Source organism: Marmota flaviventris, chromosome 5, assembly GCF_047511675.1.
Source record: "Marmota flaviventris isolate mMarFla1 chromosome 5, mMarFla1.hap1, whole genome shotgun sequence".
Taxonomy (NCBI): domain Eukaryota; kingdom Metazoa; phylum Chordata; class Mammalia; order Rodentia; family Sciuridae; genus Marmota; species Marmota flaviventris.
This window is the reverse complement of record NC_092502.1, coordinates 103,864,637-103,882,947: the sequence shown is the minus strand read 5'-3', so window position 1 is coordinate 103,882,947 and position 18,311 is coordinate 103,864,637. Positions and strand designations below refer to the sequence as shown.

At 33.0% G+C, this 18,311-nt stretch overlaps 1 protein-coding gene across 2 annotated transcripts in view; it reads right to left on the bottom strand.

Moving 5' to 3' along the window:
* Ap3b1 (adaptor related protein complex 3 subunit beta 1) overlaps positions 1 to 18,311 on the bottom strand; it is a 256,304-nt gene that overhangs the window by 144,052 nt on the left and 93,941 nt on the right. For both annotated transcript variants that reach the window (XM_027927647.3, XM_071612471.1), the window contains exons 8-11: positions 5,924 to 6,079; positions 1,394 to 1,491; positions 1,123 to 1,177; positions 970 to 1,041 (exon numbers count right to left, since the gene is read on the bottom strand). In XM_027927647.3, coding sequence (XP_027783448.1) covers positions 970 to 1,041; positions 1,123 to 1,177; positions 1,394 to 1,491; positions 5,924 to 6,079 — 381 coding nt within the window. The remainder of the gene's footprint in view (positions 1 to 969; positions 1,042 to 1,122; positions 1,178 to 1,393; positions 1,492 to 5,923; positions 6,080 to 18,311) is intronic.

Sequence of the window (18,311 nt, the reverse complement as noted above, 5' to 3'; positions counted from 1 at the left end):
AATACAACATATGTGGATGGAAGGACAGCAGAATAAAATAGACATTATTATTGCTGTGGGTATATACGTGACTACATGACCAATGTAATTCTACAACCTGTACACTGAGAAAAATGAGAAATTATATCCCATCTGATTCAAATGTATATGTCAAGATCATTGTACTGTCATATGTAACTAATTAAAACAAATTTAAAAAAGAAAAATAAATTAAAAAAAAATGTGTGGAAATGTTTCATATGCATAACTATGTTCCTAGGTTTTCTAGTCTATTCTATTTACTTTTCTGTCTAAATGCCAAAGGGTTTAATCACTATAGCTTTATATTTAACAGTAATCTAGACTATAATTATCATTCCCTGAAAATACTCTTTCATAATCTCAAGTTAGCAAACTGTTTTTTGTCTGATCCCAACTTCAACCTACCAATCCACCTAGCAACAGTAACAGAAAGTTCAAAAAAGTTCATCCAAACATCACCTTTCTCAGTTCTCCCAGAGAATTAGCCTCATCATTGCATTTATAACAGCACTCAATCCAACCTATCATTTAACATACACAGTACAAAAATTATCTATTTACTCCTTCAATAATCTGTGAGTTATTCAAGGTGCAGGTAGGTAGCACTGTCTTAACTTTATATATTTTTAATTTTTTTTCTGTTGTAGATGGACACAATAACTTTACTTTTATTTATTTTTTATGTACTGCTGAGCATCAAACCCAGTGCCTCACACATGCTAGGCAAGCACTCTACCACCGAGTTACGACCCTAGCCCCTTAACTTTATATTTTTTAATGTAGCATAGTAACTAGCAATGTAATAATAGAGATGGGAATATGTAAAAAAAAAAATCCTTGAATGTATCTACACTTTTTTGAACTCCATTTTGCATATGCTAGAAGTTACAGAAATATTTCTGAAAGTATACAGTGTTAAGAGTATCTGAAAATTAAAAGCATACACACCTTCAGTGTCTTGATCATAGTTGGATCAGTTGACCTAACATAGAAACTCTTCAGGTATGGTTCAAACATACCCTAAATTGAAAAAAGAAGCATGTAAATACATATATGATGCATGAATTTGCCTCTTAAATTATATATTCACAATACACATACCTTTCTCTGAATTGACATAGTTGCTATATTTTGTAGGACAATATACTGCACCTCCCTAGAAGTTAAAAGAGATTTTAAGTAAACAGTATGATAATGAAAAAGATTGAGCAGTAACTTCATAATAAATGAAATTCCTAAATATAATATTCAAAGTTTCTACTAAATCTTACATATTTAAGCTTTATTTAATATGAATTTTTCCTATAAAGTACTAAAAATTAAATGTGACACATCATAAGGAAGAATAAAACAATATAAAATCATGACCTACCTATTGCTACGAAGTAAGCGCACTAGTGATTTAGAAATAATGCCAGCTTCTGATTTTGGTGATATGTGCCAATACAACTGAGCAACTGCCATAACCACCTACAAAATAAAACATGAAAATAACAGGAACTTTGAACATTTGAGCACTCTACAATTCCAAATACCTTCTTACACATTATTTCCTTTAAACTCCTTTAAAATCCCAGTGAAGTAAAATGAAATGTGTAATTCTGCAATGAGTTAGAGAAGCTTCCCCCCAATAATTCATGTCTACCCTCTAAAAGTGATCCTGTTGGGAAGTGGAGTCTTAGCAGATGTCAGTAAAGACTGAGACTGGCTGGATTGGCATAGGCCCTGAATCTAATGCAAGTGTTCTTACAAGACAGAGAAAAAGGCAAGGTAAAGAAGCCGCAGAGATTAGAGGGAAGCTTCTCTACAAGGCTGGGAATGCCAAAGTTGCAGAAACCACCTAGAGAATAGGAAAGAAGCAGTTTCTCCCTCTAAGAGAAACTAGTCCTATTTCTATCTTGATTTTGAACTTCTGGCTTCCTGAAACGTAAGAGATTAAATTTCTGTTGTTTTAATCCACTCAGGTTGTGGCAATTTGGATAGCAGCACTAGGAAACTAATTTATCTTCAGAAAAGAAAATAGATGTTAAATGAACTGCCCAAGGTGTGACAGGCAGCAGAAGACAAAGCTCCATGCTCCTCCTAGTACTGCTGCTGCTGCTGCTGCTGCTAAGACTAGGAATCATTACAAAATTGTAAGCATGATTTTGTAAATGAAACCAGATTTTTTTAGGATAACAGTAAAAAATAGGTGAAATAAACAACAACAAAAAAATATAAGTTATAAAAAAGGAATTAATACTACTTCACTTTTACTAGGTCCATAAAGACCTAATAAATATGTGGCAGGAGTTTTATGTATTTCTAAATAGTATACAGCACATGAAGGTGCTTGAGGTAAAAAGTTTCTTTGAAAACTAAAAAACACTTCCAACTATTTTTTTAAAATGCAGTTTCCAAAAGACAGTAGAAAGAATTGGATATAACTTTCCTGTATTCATATATGAATACACCATCAGTGAAACTCCACATCATGTACAATTGTAAGAATGGAATCTTAATTAGAATATGTTATATTCTATGTCTGTATAAATATGCCAAAATACATGTATATCCAAAAAGAATAAAAAAATTTAAGACAAATGCAGTTTACAGGGTCCTAAAATTTATTTTTGTTTAGCACTTTTAAAATATTTAAAAATTTTTTATGGTTTTAAATGGACAGAATGCCTTTATTTTACTTGTTTATGTTTATGTGGCTAAGGATAAACCCAGTGCCTCATTCATGCTAGACAAGAGTTCAACCCCACCCCTAAAATACTTTCTTACAAGAGTGAAGTAGCTTTCAGACTTTAGTTGGGAACTTTAGAAATATAAAAATATTTAATTTCTTCAATTGTAATTTATAAAGATAATTTAACTACAGCATAAACTCTCCTGAATTTAAAATATTATGTGAAAATGTCAATTAATGATAGATCTAATCTACAAGGTGATAGTCATTTTTTTAAAATACTAAAACATACAGTTGGCTAGTATTAGTACATTACCGAAAAAAAGCTGAAGCTTAATTTTAATATTTTTTACAGACAAATATTAAGGTCTTTCCCATTACAAGTCTAATCCTACTGGCAAGAATGTAAACTGTACATTCTTCATATGTTGAGATTTCCTTTGATATATTATCTGTTCTCATATATTGGGTAGACTGTGCTGAAATCCTAAAGGATTTCCTCAGTATTTATAAATACAAGCTTAAAGATTCAATAGTCAGGATTTAAAATGTACAGGCTAATTTGTAAAAAGTCTAGAAGAAAGCCCCAAATTCTAGAAGGACTAAAATAACCATACAGGCCTTCTACATTTTCCACAGTCACATTATGCATACTCTTAATAAAGTACATGCTATAAGCACTTTGCTATACCTTTTTTCTTTTTTTTTACTGGGAATTGAACCCAGGGGCACTCCAGTATTGAGTTACATCCTCTTTCTTTTTTGATTTTTATTTATTTTATTCTTGCTAAGTTGCAGAGACTGGCCTTGAATTTGCAATCCTCTTGCCTCAGCCACCTAAATCACTGGGATTAGAGGCAAGCGCCACAACACCTGGCTCACTTTCCTATTCTTAACTATGCGTGCTGCTATCATTTTACTTAGAATAGTCTCCTAATATTCTCCTTCCTGTATCTATCTTCAATCTATACAGCACTAAGTTTCCTGGAACAAATTCTCAAAGTCTCTGCAAACTAGAGAATAAGCTTTTTAAAAACTCTACTTACAATTCTTTAAAAAAAATTAGCCTTGACTTCTATTTAGCAGCATCAAAAAACAAGGTACCAAAATATACTTGGGAAAAAAGAAACTGTCTCTCTATTGATGACACATCATCAAATAAGCAGAGAACTCAAAAAATATGACAAAAAGTGCAAACTATCTCTACATGTTTACCATAAGAATATCAGTAAGTATTTCAATTATAAAATCTCATTTAAATCTGATGGTTTCGATAAACCATCAGAACTTGTATCTAATTGTTCTATCTTTTAAAGCCTCTAAAGTCTTGTAGTGTCCTTCTGGGTTTTTCTGATTGCTTCTTTTATTGTTTCATTTCACTTTTTTCTTTCATACCCCGTCTTTACTATTAAATGTATCTAAAGGCTTAACAGATTCAAGTTATTGTTTTGTGTTTTATTTATTTATTTATTTAGTGACCTGTGGATATAGCTCAGTTGATTTTAAAGGATAATTTAGAATCAACCAGCTTGAATTGTAATGAAATTTCATTAAAATACAAAGGTAATAAAGACTGGCTAGAAAAGAAGAAAATTAAAAAGTACTGTGTACAGCCAGATACAGTGGAGCATGCCTGTAACCACATTAAGTCATGAGGCTGAGGCAGGAAGACGACAAATTCCGGGCCAGCCTAGACAATTTAGCAAGACACTGTCTCAAAATCAACCAATCTGGAAAGCAGTATGGAGATTCCTTGGAAATGAAACCACCATTTGACCCAGCTATCCCACTCCTTGGTTTATACCCGAAGGACTTAAAAACAGCATACTACAGGGACACAACCACATCAATGTTTATAGTAGCACAATTCACAATAGCTAAACTGTGGAAACAACCTAGATGCCCCTCAGTAGATGAATAGATTAAAAAAATGTGGTATGATAGAATATTACATGGCATTTGCAGGTAAATGGATGAAGTTGGAGAATATAATGTTAAGTGAAATAAGCCAATCCCCAAAAAACAAATGCCTAATGTTTTCTCTGACACAGAAGGCAGATTCATAATGGGGATGGGGAGCAAAGTGGGAGGACAAGATGAACTTTAGATAGGGCAAAGGTGAGGCAGCGGCAAGGAGGCGGCACGGGGCTAGAAAAGATGGTGGAATAAGATGAACATCATTACCCTAAGCACATGTATGAAAACACGAATGGTGTGACTCTACTTTGTGTAAAAAGACATGAAAAATTGTGCTCTATTTGTGTAGTATGAATTGTACTGCATTCTGCTGTCTTATATAACTAATTAGAAAATAAAAAATAAAACAAAAATTAAAAAACAATAAATAGAAAGAGTTTGGGAAGCACCTTAGTAGTTCAACCTCCAGTACTGCTTAAAAAAATAAACAAACAAAACTGTGTACAATGTGATTTTTATCTTGGTTAGTTAAAAAAAATACACATACTCACATATGTAAATACATGTATATTTATGAAGACAAAAAGATTCTGGAGAAAATGCACCAAATGCTTTTCTTTGTCTTTTCTTTATTTGTTAGTTTTTCTAGTCTATGCCTTCTAATTTTCTATTGTATACAAGTATTCTTCTAAAATATAAAACATTATTTAAAATTAAAAGATATCAAACAAAAAAGCCCTTAAAACCCAAATAAAGGGGAGTTTTAATTTTATCACTACCAATTTAAGTTTACTAGGTGTGAGGGATAATTTCTGTTATACTTTGTGTCTTAAGTTTTCTTCCAGGTAGATACAAACCTTAGGGACTAACATTAGATCTACTACTCTCAGGCATGAGAGAATGAGAAATATACATACCCCTTGTATAAGGAAAGATATAATCTAATCAATTGAGAAGCAGCTTGAGCTCATGTCTTAGGAAAAGACAATTAACAAAGCCAAAAAAAAAGTAATGAAGTCCACTAGGTCAACAACAATTAAACTAGGTATTCTCATCCAAACCTAATTTTGCATACCTGGAAACAGTGAAGGCTGAAATATGGTGAGGTAGTACCTCTCAGAAATTATGTCTCTAATCTGTACCTCATATAGCATGCTATATTTCCAACTATCCATTATGTGTGCTGGGTTGTAAATAAGTACATAATAAATGCTCTATTAGCATGCTCAGATGTGATTACTGAATTTACATGCTTTTAATCACTATTTTTAAAAAACCTGTAAATTGTTTCTTATACGGGTTTTAACATACCGCTGCATTCCTGCTCTGAAGTAAAGGCTTTGTATTTCTAATTAAGAGTCTATGGTCTGGATCCATAGTATATGGCTTCTTCCTGTCTTCAGTCTTTTCCTTCAGTTCATCATCAGATTCATAAAAATTCTTTTCATTGTCTTCTAGACCATCATCCTACAAGGAAAAATATCCAATCCTAAGATTAGTTCAGACTTTGAACAGCCCAAATATTACATTCAAAGAAAACTTTACATTTTTTTTTCATAACATTCTACTATGGGGGTAATTTAAAAATATTATACAACCTATATGGAATAAATGCTTTGTTTTTTCTCATATGTTATATAACACATTAACTGCCATTTTATGCTAAAATGCTCTTATTGTATACAGAGCAAATCTTTGAATATTAAATTCCCATAGAAATTCCCATATAGCTCAAAGGGAACAATGGACCATTAGATTTTAATAAGACTTATAACATGAGAATAACTGAAACCAAAAACCATTTCCATAAATTGTCAGTCACTCTGTAACTAGATAAAAGAGTCAGAAAAAAAGAGGAGCATTTTTTGATTAGTAACATAAAAGAAACAATAATAAAGCTTAACAGGTAAGAACTAGTGATTAAGAAGGTTCCTGAGTTGTCAAGAAAAAGTCTGAGATTTATAAATACCCATAAGAGTTGATTCTAGGCTTTTGTTTTATTAAGTACACCTTCTTCCCCAAAATAAACAAAAAGCAACACAGAACTTGTAAATCCACAGATACAATGGGCCTTGGAAATTGCTTTCCTCTAAAAAGCATGTGTTAGTTACAAAAGAGAAATATGAGTGACCTAAAACCTGAGTAGAGCTTTCAGCTGACACACAAAAATACAGAAACAAAAACTGCAGCTTCAGATTCACCAAAAGGACAATTTTACTAACTCTCCTAGTCTTTGGTTTAAAAGTTGAAGAGTCTACATCGTAAGGAGCAGAGTTGATCAGACTGAAGATCAGCTTTGAATCATCAGCTCAGTCCATAACCGAGGATTGCAGATTCCCTTACCTAGAACCATGCCATTAGCAGACCAAAATCCATCATCTAAAACTTCAAAGTAGTTCAATCATTTATCAAGAAGGAAACAGTAGTATCATTAAGGGTCAGAATACTGTTTCCATTTTGGAGGAAAAGCAAGATATTAAGTGGAGGCAAGAGGGGTCTTCTGAAGTATAATGGTAATTTCTGTTTTGCTTCTGATGCATGTATTTTTCTGTATATATTTCTTTTTTAAATTTTGATTTGTTATATATGACAAAAGAATGCATTACTTCATATTACACATACAGAACACAATTTTTCATGTCTTTGGTTGTACACAAAGTAGAGTCACATCCTTCGTGTCTTCTTACATATACTTAGGGTAATGATGACCATCACATTCCATGGTCTTTCCTACCCCTATACCCACTCTCTTTCCTTCCCTCCCCTTTTCCCCTTTGCCCTATCTAGAGTTCATTTAATCCTCCCATCCCCCCCACACACAGCATATTATGGATCAGCATCCTTAAATCAGAGAAATCATTAGGCATTTGGTTTGGGGGGATTAGCTAATTTCACTTAGCATCATATTCTCCAGCTTCATCCATTTACCTGCAAATGCCACGATTTTATTCTCTTTTAATACTGAGTAATATTCCATTGTGTCTATCTACCACATTTTTCTTTATCCATTCATGTAATGAAGGGCATCTAGGTTGGATCCACAGTTTAGTGCCGCAGTCTGGCTGCAGCAAAATAACCGGGGGGGTGACGAACAACTTGTGTACATTGATACAGCAGGAGTGGGAGCCGTTTATTGTAGGACTGGAGGGGTATATATACATTACACACAGCTTATCTTAATTAGCATAAACTAGATACAGCAGTCAACCAATAAGGAATCTCCACACTTAATGGCTCCCTGGCGTTACTTCACAAACCACTCCCTCTGGCAAAATGCCAGGCGCCATCTTGACTTGTTTACAGACTCTAACAGTTTAGCTACTGTGAATTGTGCTGCTATAAACATTGATGTACTTGTGTCCCTGTAGTATGCTGTTTTTAAGTCCTTTGGGTATAGACCGAGGAGTGAGATAGCTGAGTCAAATGGTGGTTCCATTCCAAGTTTTCCAAGGAATCTCCTTACTGCTTTCCATATTGGCTGCACCAATTTGCAGTCCCACCAGCAATGTAGGAGTGTGTCTTTTCCCCCACATCCTCATTAACACTTATTGTTGTTTATATTCTTGATAGCAGATGATTTCTACTTCAATAAAAATGTTTTTAAAATACGTAAGAAAAAAGTTATTTAAATGAATAAAATAAACCAAGAGAAATAAAGAGAATAAAAACATACAAAGAATCTAGAAGAGGATAATCAGGTGAATTTCTAAAAATGGACTATGTTATAAACTCAATTCTTGTGACCACCTAAAATTCATATATTGAAACCCTAATCCCCAGTGTGATGATATTATAAGATAAGACTTTGGGGAGGTAATAAGTCATGAGTGGGATTAGTGACCCCTCAAAATCAACCCCAGAGAGCTCTCACCCTCTTTCCACCATGTGAGAACAAAGCTAGAAGATGGCCACCTCTGAATCAAAAAGCAGACCCTTATCAGACATCACAGCTGTCAGCACCTGGATATTAGATTCCAATCTACACAACTGAAATAATGTTTGTTGTTTAAATCACTCAGTTTAGGATACTTTTGTTTTACTAGCCTGAACTATGATAGACTATAGTTAATATGTTCAAGGAATTAAGTGATAAGATTCAACTTTGGGCAGGGAATTCAACCCAGTACAATTTTTATAGAAAAGTTTGTATCAATTCGTATATCATTTTTATATGAAGGGCTATAACTCCAGCAAGTGATTATAGAATTAATTTAATTTGGCAATATTTTTAAAATTTCAACTTGACTGATTTTACCTGCGGAGTACTTCTGACTTAATCGGAAGATTTCTGAACTCTTAGAGATAATAGACTGGACATTTAAATACGTTAAGTGGAAAACCCAAAGTTTATACCTTGAAGAACTTTGGATAGTGTTTTTAAAAAATCACTCTCAATTAATATAGTATATATATGATGGAATAAATTTTACTTTCCCCTTAATCAGAAACAGAAAAGGTGGTGCTGGTTAAGCAAGTAAGGTAAATGATATATTATAAAAATGATTAGTCTGCTTAAAAGTAAAAACAAATGAGTTTTACAGACTTTGAAGCCATAGGCAGAAGTTTCCATTGACTACTTCATATGTTAACCATATTTCATAAACATAAAAGAGAGACGAACCAATTTCAATATATCCCTAATTTATATTTGAAAGCAATATTTCAGAAATTCTAGTTTTAGTAGAACTGTTTAATCTTCAGAACTTATTCTATACTTTATATTTCTTATGTAGAGATTGATATTAAGCAGTCTCAATTATACATCTATGAATTTGGAACTAAGTATAAAGGCTCCTGCTACATAGCTATTATAAAACCTTTATACATTGTTCTATGAATTAATCCCTTTTCCAGAGTACTTTATACATATTATTTTAAACACGTTGATAGTTTAGATTCTTGGCACATAGATAATAAAGGGCAAAACTTAAAAAAGAAATAAAGATTAAATTATATTTCCATTGTCAAGGGATAGGAAAAGAGAAACGTGTTTTAGAAATATTAGCACTTGAAAGGTTAAAAAGGGCCAATTATCTGGTGCCTAATAGAAGAAAAAGAAGGCCCAAATCTCCATCATGTCAGATTAGGCCCCAACTTCCTTAATAAGACTCCTATAGCACAAGAATTAAAACCAAGAATCAATAAATGGGATGGATTCAAACTCAAAAGTTCTTCTCAGCAAAAGAAACAAGGAGTGAAGTGAATAGAGACCCTACAGAATGGGAGCAAATTTTTACCATATGCACATCAGAGAGAGCACTAATCTCTAGGATATATAAAGAACTCAAAAATCTTAACTCCAAAAAAACAAATACCCCAATCAATAAATGAGCCAAGGAACTGAAGAGACACTTCTCAGAAGATGATATACAATCAATCAACAAATATATGAAAAATGTTCAACATCTCTAGCAATTAGAGAAATGCAAATCAAAACTACTCTAAGATTTCATCTCTTTCCAGTCAGAGTGGCAGCTATTATGAGGAAAAACAACAATAAGTGTTAATGAGAATGTGGGGGGAAAGGCACACTCCTGCACTGCTGATGGAACTGCAAATTGGTGTAGCCAATATGGAAAGCAGTATGGAGATTCTTTGGAATACTGGGAATGAAATCACCATTCATCCCAGCTATCCCACTTCTTGGTTTATACCCAAAGGACTTAAAAACAGCATACTACAGGGACACAACCACATCAATGTTTATAGCAGCACAATTCACAATAGCTAAACTGTGGATCCAACCTAGATGTCTTTCATTACATGAATGGATAAAGAAAAATGTGGTATATAGACACAATGGAATATTACTCTGCACTAAAAGAGAATAAAATTATAGTATTTGCAGGTAAATGGATGGAGTTAGAGAATATCATGCTAAGTGAAGTAAGCAAATCCCAAAAACACAAATGCTGAATGTCTTCTCTGACATAAGGATGCTGATTCATAGTGGGGATGTGGAGGAACATGGAAGGAATAGATAAACTTCAGATAGGGCAAAGGGGAGGGGAAAGGAGTGAGCAGGGGCCTAGAAAAGATGGTGGAATGAGATGAACATCATTACCCTAAGTACATGTATGAAAACACGAATGGTGTGACTCTACTTTGTGTTCAACCAGAGACACGAAAAATTGTGCTCTATTTGCATAATATGAATTGAATTGCATTCTGCTGTCATATATAATAAATTATAATAAATAAAATAAAATCCAAAAAAGGGTCAATTATTACATTTGTTATTTCTATTGATCCTAATAAAATAAGGCATTATCACACATGAAATTTCTAGCTGGTAATAATTAAAATATTTTAATTATTAATTAATAAATATTATTATTTCATGATTAATTATGTTATTAATCATAACATTTACTTAATATTATAGTTTTTTATAATGTGGCAATTTTTCTAAACTATACAATCACTCGGTGTTGCCAGCTTTCCTCCCATGTAATACTGACATTTCTATTACAGGACTAGAACCATTTGATTGAAATCTGATTGATACAGAAAACATTAGCAATAAACCATAAATCCTATCTTTTATACTTTGAAAAACGGGTTCTAGAGCTAAGGCAATCAGAATTAGCCTAGCTTATCAAGTATTTTAATAAACAAAACACTTCCAAAGGCAAAGCTGAAATTTTTGAGCAATAAAAGTAAATAACAATAATATTAATCATAACCTCGAATAAAAGTTATCTATAAGTTCATACTGATAAAAACAAGTGACTTGACTATCAAGCAAATGGGTAGGAAAGGATAAATCTTCCCTACAAAAGAATTTTAAATAATAACTATGATAACACATGAATGAGTATTGAAGGTCTGGAATGAGGTTCTATGGCAGCATTAATTCCATACTCCAAGGTAATGTGCATCTCCAACAGCCTATACAGAATTAAAAGAGTCTCCCAATATATTAATGTATTGAATGACTAGATAAGGAGTTCCATTTATAATGAGAAAACAAATCCCTAAAATGGATGCAATAAAACTGTTTAATAAAATCAGTATAAAATGTTCCATTTATAAATCAGTAGTTTATTTTTCTGTTTTAAAATACATTATGAAGGGCTGAGGTTGTGGCTCAGAGGTAAAGCACTCGCCAGAAATAAATATATTGTGTCCACCTATAACTAAAAAATAAATATTAAAAAATGCATTATGAAATGAAAGTATATTATGTACAACAGACTATAATTTTTCCATATATCTTAAAAATACCCATCAAGCTGCATTAGGAAAAAATCTGCTTTAAATTCCTCCATGTGGAAAATAAGAACCAACTCACAGAAAAAACTCTGGTTTCTGTAAAGATGATTTTAGAAATACAATCTCAAATAGATATAGATGAAATTATATATCTAGAATTTTATGTGAAATCTGGGAGTGTTGTGGAGGTTAAGCTGAAACAAAAGCAGCCATGAGTTGATACACTATGTACCCACATGATATGTGTACAGGCATTCATTACATCATTAGCCTTACTTTTGTGTGTTTAAATTTTTCTAGAATTGAAAACATAAGAGATTAACTTCAAATTCTTATTATAAAACTCCAGCAATCAAGACAGTGTGGTATTATTACAGGAATACATAAAAATATCAGTAGAACAGAATAGAAAGCCCAGAAATAGATTCATACAAATAGTCAACTACATTCACAAAAAGAACCAAGATAACACAATGAAGAAAAAGACAAATCTTTTAAACAAATATTGCTGGGACAATTGGATACCCACATGTGAAAAAATGAATCTGGACACACACCTAATTATTTTCACAAAAAATTAACCCAAAATGGACCACAGATAAAAACGTAAAACATAAAACTATAAAGTTCTAGAGGATACTACAGAAGAAAATCTAGATGAACTTGAATATGGCAGTTTCTAGATTCAACACCAAAGGTATGACCTGTGAAAGAAACATTTGATAAGCTGGTCTTAATTAAAAACTTTGGTCTGAAAAAGACAAGGTCAAGAGAATTAGGAGCAAATCCACAAAAAAAGAGAAAATATTTACAAAAGATCCACATGATAAAGAGCAATTACCTAGGGCTGTGGCTCAGTGGTAGTATACTTGCCTGGCATGTGTGAGGCACTGGTTTGATTCTCAGCACCACATACAAACAAATAAAATAAAGATCTACCAACACCAAAAAATCTTTTTTTTTTTTTAAAAAAAAAGAACAATTACTCAAAATATACCAAGAACCCATAAACCTTGAGAACAGTAAACAGGTAATACAATTTTTTAAATGAGCTAAATACCTAAACAAACACCTCACCAAAAAATACACAGATGGCAAATAAGCATACAAGATGTTCTAAGTCTTATATCATGAGCGAACTGCAAAATGAAATGATAATAGAATACTACACACCCATTAGGATGGGTTAGCCAGGAGGGAGCCATGAATGGGCAAAGCACAGAGGACTATGAGGATAACAAAACTATTCCATGAAAAACACAATGGAGTATCCATGTCATCATATACCTGCCAAAATCCATAGGATGTAAAAATATCAAGTATGAACTGTAGTGTAAACTATGGGTTTTGGGTAATAAAAAATGTTTTAATGTAGGTTCACTGATTGTTTTTAACATGTTAAGAAGGTGGAGGTTTAGCATTTGTAGGAAACTGCTATGCTTTCAACTATGTACCTATAAGTGTTCTTAATTTGTTTAAAGCCTATTTTAAAAAATGGTGAATTTAATATATCTGAATCCATGTCATATGGGTCTCCCTCCACTCAACTGTGCCACTCAAATGTTGGGGGAAAAAAACTGAATAAACACAGCTTTCATTTTGCTCTAAAATATTCACCTTGAGGTGACAGAAATGTTGTTACATTAAATATAAGTTTTATGAAGGCAAAAAAAAATCCATTTTACTCTACAAAATTTTGGAAAAGGTACTGTTTATATAGCCTTAAAGTACTATTATATAGATTTAAGAAATATTTTAAAAATGTGAAATGATACTTAAGTAGTAATACTGTCTATAGATTTTGAGTCTGAAGCTCAAATACAAATGTTCACAGACACTGCAGTAAGTCAGTATCTGAACTCACAATTTTACACTCTTAGATAATCTTTGTTTTTTTAGAGGAATATTAAGACACAGGGAGACGGTCATTTAATCTGAATGGATTTGCTAAAACTTAATCATAAACTATGGTCTATTTGTCAGTTCATAATGAATAACAGAGAAAAGTTAAAACTGCACACAGCAAAATTTGATAAAAGTTGATAAAAGGATAAAATATTTTTGAAATATACACACTTCTGCAACATGTGACCAGTAACACTAGACTTAGTAAAAATAAAAGGCAAGTGGGGCTGAGGTAATCTTTAATAAACATTTTCACAAAAACCTCTGAATCCTTTCTATAACCCCATGAAATTTTCAAAGCAGGTATTTATTATCTTTTTCATTAATGAAAGAACTAAGGGGCAGACAATTTACATGAATTCTTAATAGTCACAAAGATTTAAAAAGGGGCTAAAACTTGAAATCAGGATTTAATATTTTTGTCTCCTTTATTATCCTGGCATTTATAACAGTCAATTAGATGACACTGAATGTACCCACTTGATTTCTGAATTCCAAGATAGTCAGAAGGGCTGCAGCTATCCTTAAGACAGGACAAAACAATTGCTATAGTCAGGTATTTAGAATATGCCTTAATATTTTGTTGTAGATTTTTTGGGTTTGGTACTAGGGATTTAACACAGGGGTACTTTATCACTGAGCCACATTCCCAGCCCCTCTCCTTTTTTTTTTTTTTTTAAATTTTTTATTTTGAGACAAGGCCCCACTAAGTTGCTGAGGGCTTCACTAAGTTACTGAGGCTAGCCTCAAACTTGGAATCCTCCTGTTTCAGCCTCCTCAGTCACTGGGATTACAGGTGTGCACCTCCATACCCAGTTTGCCTTATTAAAAGTGATTCAGGAGAACCCATCGTGACACTCCCATGTGTTATGATCTGTATTTGAAATGTCCCCTAAAAGCTCATGTGTTAAAATAATGATCTATTTGATGGGATTAACCCACTTCATGGATTAATCCGTTGACAGCTAGATGGTAGGACCTAGTTGGAGGAGTAAGTCATTGGAGGCATGCCCCAGAAGAGTTTACCTTCTTCTTATTTATTCTCTCTTCCCCTTTCTCGCCCTTGTGCACACCCCCACTCCCAGCTTTCTGGCTGCTATGAGCTGAGCAACTTTCTTGCATCCTTCCACCATAATGTTCTGCTCCACCTCAGTTCCAGAGCAAACAGAGCCTACCATGATCTGATCTCTGAAACCATGTGCCAAAATAAAATTTTTCTCCTTCTAAGTTTATCTTGTCAGGTAGTTTGGCCACAGATGAAAAGCTGACTGATATCCCATGTAATCTGATATACTATATTAATCATTTCAGACTGCTACAAAAAAATACCAGAGAGTGATAGCAAATGAAGACCATCTCCTCCTGGCTGGAAAACAGCCACCTCACATAGTGGAAAGAGTAAAGCAAGCTCTCTGATGTCTATTCTTCTAAGGACACTACTTCCATTGTGAGGTCCCTAACATCATGACTTCATCTTAAACCTAATTAGTTCTCAAAGGCCCTGCCTCCAAATACCATCACATTGAGAACATTTTTAACATAAAGCTGGAAGTAATGCAAATATTCACTCCATCACAAATACCATACAGGCATATTAGAGGTTCCTCTCTCTTTTATTGGGTTAGATATGACTAACCCAATAGATAAGACTAAGTAATTAACAGCATCTTAAACACTCAGAAAAGTTAGCTATTTGATATGGAAACCACATATTATCAAAAATGAATTCACACAAAAAAACTTTTTCACGTTTAATAAAACTTTCAACTTTTTTTTTTGAAAGAAGAAAAAAAAGTGAAGACTTCTTCCCCCAAATTCAGTTCTATGTAAAAGAATACAAAGTGTGAATACTGCTTTGAGATTTTTTTTCTTTTGTGAGGAAATCGCTATGCTATTCACCTTACATGTTTTATAATACAGCCCCGTAACCACCACACCACACAGGTGGATGTGTGGATTTGAGGACCATTGAACACTAAATCTCCCCCAATACATCACAATTATGGAAACACCTGTGCACAGTAACTTTGGGTTGAGCCATTATGAAAATTCACAGTGTTCAATTGCCCACAACACTTCTCATTTCTTATGACTACATGTTCAGCTCTAATATATAAGAAACAAGCTTTCTGAATACAATAGTTTCCAAACTTCGTTACGGAGCAATCTGGAGGATCTACATAAAACATATTTCAAATTTCTCTGAAATAAAATATGCTCAAGACACATGTCAGACTTAGGGCTAAGGGTTCCAAGACATGATAAATAAGTACTTTAATTACTTGAAAACTAATCTACATCTAATGCTGTAAATTTTTTTTAAAGTAACACTTTTTGTTAAGCTCAATGCATTTTAGAGTAGCTTTCATTCAATCACAAATCATGAAATAAAATTAAAGTAAAATTTATCATGATTCTTCATGTATGTATTCTTTCTTTAATCCCTGAAACAGAGAGATTTTATTAGGAACAGGAAGGCAAATCTGCATTGAATTAAAATCAATAAATTTAATTCTCATTTAGGATATAAAAACAAATGGATTGAAGCAGATGTGTAATAATGTTTGTGGAAATTCTGGAAAGAAAGGAAAAAAATCAGTAAAGAGAGAGACAGAGAGAGAGAGAGTGAGTGTGTGTGTGTGTGTGTGTGTGTGTGTGTGTGTTTAACTCCTATGGAAAACTCCAATACTTACAGAGATATGAAAAATTGTGACCTTAAAAAAAAAAGAAAACTCCAATACTTAAAAAAAAATTATATACACATACACACACATACACACACACACACACACACTTACTTAAAACTCTAAATGAACTGAGGGCAAGGAACTAGAGTAGAGTTCCAAGAAACAACAATTTTTCTTAAAAAGCAAAATCAAAAACACTCAGTGTTAAAAAAAAAATCTATACATAAAATATAAAATTTTGTAAAGGGACCATTTCATTTTCATTAATTCCAAATATCCATATATCTAAATTAAAGGACACACTTTAGTCACTAGAAAAAGCTATGTAAACAAGTTTTTAAAAGATATGGGGCAGGCCACATTCTTATGGCAGAAGCCAGCAGTTCTACTCCTAGAGAAAGGAAACTACATGTTCACTTTAAGATCTGTGGCACTGAAGGCAAGGGTTACAGCTCCACAGGTATACAAAAGATTTAAGATTCAAAAATAAGCAAGCTACTCTGTGACTGCCAAAGGGGGAGGGAAAGGAGAGACAGGGAAGGAAGGATAAATGTGGGTTTGAATGTATAAAAGGAGGAACAAGAAAGTTCAAACTTTGGCTTTTTTGACCTTTCAATTATCTAGCTAACACTTTAGGATTAAAAAGTTTAAATTTCCTAACCTCAAATCATCTCAGAAAAAAATATTCCTTTATTAAAATATCCACAAAGAGAAATCACCAAGAAATACATACTAAACCAAACAAAATGGCTAAAATTAATAATAACATCACCATATAATGGTGATGATGTTAAATAACCAAAATCCCCATTTATCGTTATAATTGTGAATCATATAATCATAGTTGTTGTGGTCTGAATGTGACCCCTGCAAATTCTAAGGGCTAACCCCCAGTATTTGGAGATATTCCCATTATCCACAAATGTGATTGTATTTGGAAACAGGGCCTTTAAAGAGGTGATTAAATTTTTTAAAAAAATTTAAATTTGTCTAATTAGTTATATATGACAATAGAATGCATTTTGACATGCTGTACACAAATGGAGCACAACTTCTCCTTCCTCTGGCTGAACACAGTATGAAGTCACACCAGTAGTGTAATATAGGGTAATAATATCGGTCTCATTCCATCATCCTTTTCCTCCCTACCCTCCTTACCCTCCCCTAAATTAGCCCCTAATCCAATCTGACTATTGTCAGAGGAGGAGATTTGGGCAGGCACAGAGACACTGAAGATGCATATGTAAAGTGGAAACATCATGTGAGGACACAGAGAGAAAGTGACTATCTATAAGTAAAGGACAGAGACCTCAGGAGAAACTAAACCTAGTAACTCCTTGATCTCTGATTTCCAAATTTTAGAACTGTGAAGAAATAAATTTAAGTCACCTGGTCTGTGATATTTTGTTATGACAGCCACAGCAAACAATAGTATAACGACTTTAGAAAAGTCCAGGAGGGTCTTATAAATTTAACATATATCTACTATGTGACACAAAAATCCTAATGTAGGCATTGACTCAATATATATCAAAGTACAGCTCCACAAAAACACCTGTATAAGAAAGTTCCTAACCGATTTATTATAGTAGGCAAAATGGAAAAAGCGTAGTTATTCATTGATATGAGAATGGATTGCAATGTAATATTATTCAGATAAATACTGAAAAATATTATTTAGAAAATATTTTAAAATGAAATAAGTACCAATACAACAACATGACTCAATCTCCAAAATATTATGCTGAGTAAAGGACAACTTGCCAAAAAGAATACAATATAATCTAATTATATAAAGCTCTATAATATGCTAAACTAATCTATGTATCAGTAAACCATGTTTCACAATTACATTCATATTTCTGCAAGGTCAGAACTTGACCAACCTAAAT